The 5,987-nt window shown below is 32.3% G+C and overlaps 1 protein-coding gene across 2 annotated transcripts; it reads left to right on the top strand.

Moving 5' to 3' along the window:
• The first annotated feature begins 1,540 nt into the window (after positions 1-1,540).
• Positions 1,541-5,711, top strand: LOC103501495 (deoxyhypusine synthase-like). 2 transcript variants are annotated; one of them, XM_051088287.1, is made up of 8 exons: positions 1,541-1,651; positions 2,268-2,485; positions 2,628-2,795; positions 3,545-3,763; positions 3,868-3,954; positions 4,716-4,821; positions 4,991-5,226; positions 5,395-5,711. In XM_051088287.1, exons 2-8 carry the CDS (start codon positions 2,288-2,290, stop codon positions 5,497-5,499), a joined length of 1,119 nt encoding a protein of 372 aa, XP_050944244.1. In that variant the 5' UTR covers positions 1,541-1,651; positions 2,268-2,287; the 3' UTR covers positions 5,500-5,711. The 2 variants fall into 2 exon arrangements, with proteins under 2 accessions (XP_050944244.1, XP_050944245.1); XM_051088288.1 differs by lacking the exon at positions 2,628-2,795.
• Positions 5,712-5,987: the final 276 nt, after the last annotated feature.

Here is a 5,987-nt window from a genome sequence, read left to right as displayed (position 1 = left end):
GGGTGCTAACACCTTCCCTACACACAACTGACCCCCGAACCTTAAATCTGAATTTACGTAGACCAATGTTTTTTTTTACCAATCAACCTTAATATGATTTTTCGCGACAATAGGCACGAGGTTAGATTTCAGTACGTCTTTTCACCCTCAATGATGGTCAAACTAAGCGTTTGAACTAAGTTTTAGAGGATATGTTGCGAGTTTGTGCATTAGAGTTTCCAGGTAGCTGAGATTCTCACTTGCATTTGATGGAGTTTTCTTATAACAACAGTTTTCAGGCTACTATTTGAATTATTTTATACAATTCAAGCAATCAAAGTATTAACTTCAATATTTTGGATTTCATATTAGATTGATACAAGGAGCTCATATAGCCAATTCGAGTTGGATGAAGTACGAATAGAGTGTGTTGATTTTTTGGGTGGCCACATGTGATTATGGTGATAGCTAAGTTCTTTTGGGTTAGATAGACAAGTTTTGTTGATACCGAACAAAGGTGAACTAGTTTTGTTGATACTGGATATAGGTGAGAAAGACAAGTTTTGATATGGTACACTTTTAGACTACATATATATTTTGTTTATATCGACATAGATGGAAAGTTTAGGCTATTGTTAGAAGTGTGGGATGCACATATATATGTTGTAATTAAGTATGTAATAACCAACTTATATATGTATGGTTCATTGATATATATATATATATATATATATATATATATATATATATATATACAATTTCTTCGATGGAAAATTTGAGTTGATTTCAATTGTTCAATTAAAGTGTATTTTAATGTTGTTAGTCTTCAAAACAGGTGCATGATAAATTATATGGATATTTAAAATATGTAATTTTTCATTTGAAATAAAAAAAATTGACATGCAAAGTGTATCAAGAGTACACAAATACTTGACATGTAAAAACTGTAAAAAAAAAAAAAAACTCCCCTTATTCTTGACACTGGATTACTTGACGCATAAAATCTGTCAAGAAATCTTACATACTTGACGCTTTTTACCTGTCAAGTGTAATTATACTTGACGTTTAAAAGCTGTAAAGTAAACTTGTCTTATTCTTGACACTGGAATACTTGACACATTGAAAAGCGTCAAGTAAACAAATACTTGACAGGTAAAAAGTGTCAAGTAAAACCCAATTTTGTAGTAATGAATGGAGTGTTCTCATATTCTCACCTCAATGAAAAGAGAACGGTGGCCGTAAAATAATCAAAATTTAACACCATAACCTAATTAAATAAAGTTATTTATTTATTTTAAGTACAACAAATGTGGGATGGATAATCAAATCTCCCACCCAAGAATGGATGATGATGCACGTTGAGTTAAGCTTATTTTGGCAACTAAAGTAACACATGGTGATTTAAAAAATTCTAGCTAATACTATATAAAATAAGTCACCCATTGACATTCCAAAAGTTGATGCTTTGATCCATTCCCTCACAAAAGCTGTTGAACTCCAAAAAGATTATTTATTTATTTTAAATGGTATCGTTTGTCACATGGTTACAGTAAAATAAGGAGAGATATATTCTCCCAACTTAGATGGGCATAAATATCAAAGAGAGCCACTGCTGGTTCAACATTAGCACCATATCTTTTTCTTTTCTCGTTCAAACTCTTTGTTTCTCCTCGTACGTGTCTTCCTTTTCCTTTTCATTATCTTACTCGTTTGTAACCTCCTCATGCTTTTAATTACTTGTCTCCAAAAAAAATCTAATTACTTCATTCTTTTGGAATTATATGTCATAATGATGGTTGGAAGTTCGTGTTTGGTCTTTGTGGATGGTTTTGATTTGAGATTTGATTGTTAGTTGATTGAGTGATACGATTGCGAGTTTTGCAGTTGTAATTTTCAGTTGTGCCCTAAAGTGTGTTAAAAAAATTTAATTACAAGGGAGGCTAATACGAACTTACTTCTCTTAGGATTTTGTTAATTTCCTGTAACTTCGGCTATTTACTATTCCTGGATGCTGGGGCTTCCTTTGGATTAGAAAAAAGTAAATATTGCCTATTAGGGTTAAGATTAATGAGTCTAGGAGTCAAATAACTTGAATATGTTTGAATTGAAATTGGTGAAATTTTTATCAGTGGTCGTCAATGACCTGAGACGACTATTTTTAGAATTTTTGTTGCATGTACGAATTTTCTTTTTTGGGATTATTTCTTCAAAGTAGTAATGGGGTACAAGCATACATCAAATGTTATATATGGTTTCCAGCTCCGTATTCATGTAAATTCCTTGTGCAGGAAGTGACACATTACGTCAAATGGATGACAATAATGTTTTAGCATCTGTGCGTGCTGCAGTTTTTAAGGAATCAGAGAATCTTGAGGGTAAAAGCATCAAAATTAAGGGATATGACTTCAATCAAGGACTAAACTACTCCAACCTTATAAGGTCCATGATCTCTACTGGATTTCAAGCCTCCAATTTGGGAGATGCCATAGAAGTCGTCAATCAAATGGTGAGCTTAATTATATCTAAAATAGATGTTATATTATTTGGCTTCGCTGGATGTTCGTAACATATATATCCATCCCAGCTTCTTCTTTTTTTTTTAGCATTAATGGTTTATATTTGTGAAATAATATTGAATTGGATTAAAGTTAGATTGGAGGCTTGCTCATGAGAATGTGATTGAAGATTGTTCTGAGGAGAAGAAGGATCCAATCTTTAGGGAGTCGACGAGGTGCAAAGTGTTTCTTGGTTTCACTTCCAATCTTATTTCTTCTGGTGTTAGAGACACAATTCGTTATCTTGTTGAACACCATATGATGAGTTAGACTCGAGTTCTCATTTTGATCAATTTAGTGTTTGCCTTATTATAAAATGCTTTCAGTTTAGTATAGCTCGATTAGTTAAACTACTACTATTCTAGATGCTAACAACTTATTTGGGAGTTGATTTCAGTATTTTTTTTTATTTTTACATTTTTTAAACAAAGAAATTCAAGGTACTCATGTTTGGATATTCATTTTTTAAAGATTTTTTCTCATGTTTTCATTGATTACTTGATTTTAACAAATAAAATAAACTTCCTGTAACAATCACAGGCTTTTGGATAATAATTCAAAATTAACATTTACAATACCACTATCTTTACAATTCATGAGGTGCACATAAAGCCGCCTTGGACACTTATGGATATTAAAGAAGAAAAAAACAGTTCATGAAAACGTTCTAAAATGCAAAAACAAAAAATTGTATTGGAAACTCTAGTTTAGCTGAACCAAGCAATGCAAATCATAGTAGAGAAATATATACTCCATTGAGTAATTGTTAATAATGAATAGAGGTTTATCTAATCCAATGATTCATGATGAGGTACAGTTATAGGAGAATAAAGAATGTGGGAAGATTTTGAATGCTTGACCTAATCAATTAGTTGCGTAGAAACTTGAGCTAATCAATTTAGTTGCTTTTACATTAGAACTTCCTATACGAGTGTATTTCATTTGTTAACCTCAGGTAATATGTACCTTTTTCTTTTGTTCCCTTTTACCTTATCTTAATGTCACTCTAGGTTGATGTGATTGTCACTACAACTGGTGGTATTGAAGAAGATCTTATAAAATGTATTGCTCCCACATATAAAGGTGACTTTTCTCTTCCTGGAGCATTTCTTCGATCAAAAGGGCTTAATCGCATCGGTAATTTATTAGTTCCTAATGATAACTACTGCAAATTTGAGGATTGGATAATCCCAATTTTGGATCAGATGTTGAAGGAACAACGTGAAGAGGTACTTGCTTCCAGTCACAGTAGAATTACTTACTCAGAGATTAGATTAATGTTTTCCTTTAAATTTTTCTTTGTTTTCTCATTCATTTTGTTTGGTCTCAATAGAATGTACTCTGGACCCCGTCCAAGGTAATCCGACGCTTGGGAAGAGAAATAAATGACAAGAGTTCGTATCTTTATTGGGCCTATAAGGTAAATATTAATAGAATCCTTCTACATGTTCTCATGTTTGTTAGTGTCGATTAACCAGTGGCTACCAAAATTAGATTTCGTTGTGCTCCAAATCATAACTATATTTTATTATTATTTAGAATCTTACAATTGCAAAGATTCAGATCTGGTTTGGTTAGATGGAGATTTGGAAACTGACTAACTGGATCTAGTATTACTTTAGACGTTTTATTGGTTTCTGTTAAATCTTTTGATTCTGGTATTACATTTGCCTTTATGAACTCTCATGGAGCAAGTTAATTTTTCTTCTTTTTTGTCATATGCTGGACCTCGAGATTTCTCATCCTCTTCTTTTTTTATTAACACTATACTTGATGTATTGTGGTGTTTCGTAAGATATGTCCATCAACCCTGAAAAAGCAAGCAGGATTGCTATAATGATCTTACATAGTTAACTTATGATGACATTACTTCCTTTTTGCGATTTCATTTATTTACTGACTATATTATCATCTTTAAACAATTTTTCATATGCGAGCTTTCAAATTTGAAAATTTTCATTTTCTTACATTTAAGAAGAGCTTTCATAGTTTACTTATAATTTCAAGAACTTTATTGGACTCAGACAACTACATTTTGGATTATGGGATTGTAGAAGTTTTGCAAGTTAATTTTCTTGTTCTGCCACATTTTGAATTAATAAGTTGTATAGTTTTGCAAGTCTATTTCTTGTCCTACTTTTTTATTTGTAATTTAAAACCAATTCATTTGATATTATGCAGAACAATATTCCAGTCTTCTGTCCAGGATTAACAGATGGCTCATTAGGAGATATGTTGTACTTCCACTCTTTTCGTAATCCTGGATTGATTATTGACATCATTCAAGGTCGCCTTTTCCTACATTATTATATTTTGCTATTATTGTGTGTAATTAGTGTGAGGAGTGGTTAGATTTTGATTATTTGGAACGGATATTTGTTTGATGGGATCATTTTTGTGTGTCATCGTATTTCTTTCTTCTATCCTTGGCTGACTTAGCCCAAAAATTTGGACAGACATTAGGGCCATGAATGGTGAAGCTGTTCAAGCAAGTCCAAGAAAGACTGGGATGATAATTCTAGGTGGGGGACTCCCTAAACATCATATATGCAATGCCAATATGATGCGTAACGGTGCAGATTATGCTCTCTTCATCAACACCGCTCAAGAGTTTGATGGAAGTGACTCAGGAGCCTGCCCCGATGAAGCTGTCTCCTGGGGCAAAATTCGAGATTCGGCTAAGACTGTCAAGGTCTGCCCATTCATCCCTTCATTTCATTTTCACTCTAAAGTTTCCTTGATTTGTTTCTTTTGGACCACATTATCAAAAAAAGATCTCTTGGCTTTTAGTTCTTGCATCTGAATGCTTTACACTTCATTAAAGTTAAGGTTCTAACTGATTTCTTTGTTGGCAAACAAGGTGCATTGCGATGCAACAATCGCTTTCCCGTTGCTTGTAGCAGAAACATTTGCCTTAAGAAGAGAAAAGGAGAAGAAGGTCAATGTTGGAGTCTTAGAGAGCTGATTCGTATTAATAATATGAATATTGATTAGTTATCCTTACAATTGGATTATGGTGTGCTGTGAACTCTGGCTTTAAAACACAATAACTTATTGAAAATCTAGGGAGATTCTAGTCCAGAAATACCACCTACATGGAGATGTTCTTTCTATGAAATGGAGTATATTGTTTAACTATGAATTTTTAGAATAAAATTTAATTATATATTAGAAATCCATTTCATTTTACTCCATCCTGTTAACTTGAGAATAGAATCCATCTTTTTTATAAAAAGGAAAAAAATCTCACGTTGCATTTTAGACTGTATATTATTGCTTGATTGAGAACTAAAAACAAACTATTTCAAGTATTTAATTTTGGAAATAAGTCATCTTGGAAAAAGTTATTAACGATAACTCATGATAGTTTTTGAAATGCTTTAAAAAAAGTTGAAAAATATTTTTTCTCTTCTCAAATCAAACAACCTCATTTAACCCTTAGACTATAATAAC

This window comes from Cucumis melo, chromosome 8 (genome assembly GCF_025177605.1).
Source record: "Cucumis melo cultivar AY chromosome 8, USDA_Cmelo_AY_1.0, whole genome shotgun sequence".
NCBI classification, from domain to species: Eukaryota; Viridiplantae; Streptophyta; class Magnoliopsida; order Cucurbitales; family Cucurbitaceae; genus Cucumis; species Cucumis melo.
The sequence above is the reverse complement of the archived record's forward strand: the minus strand, read 5'-3'. Positions and strand labels throughout refer to the sequence as shown.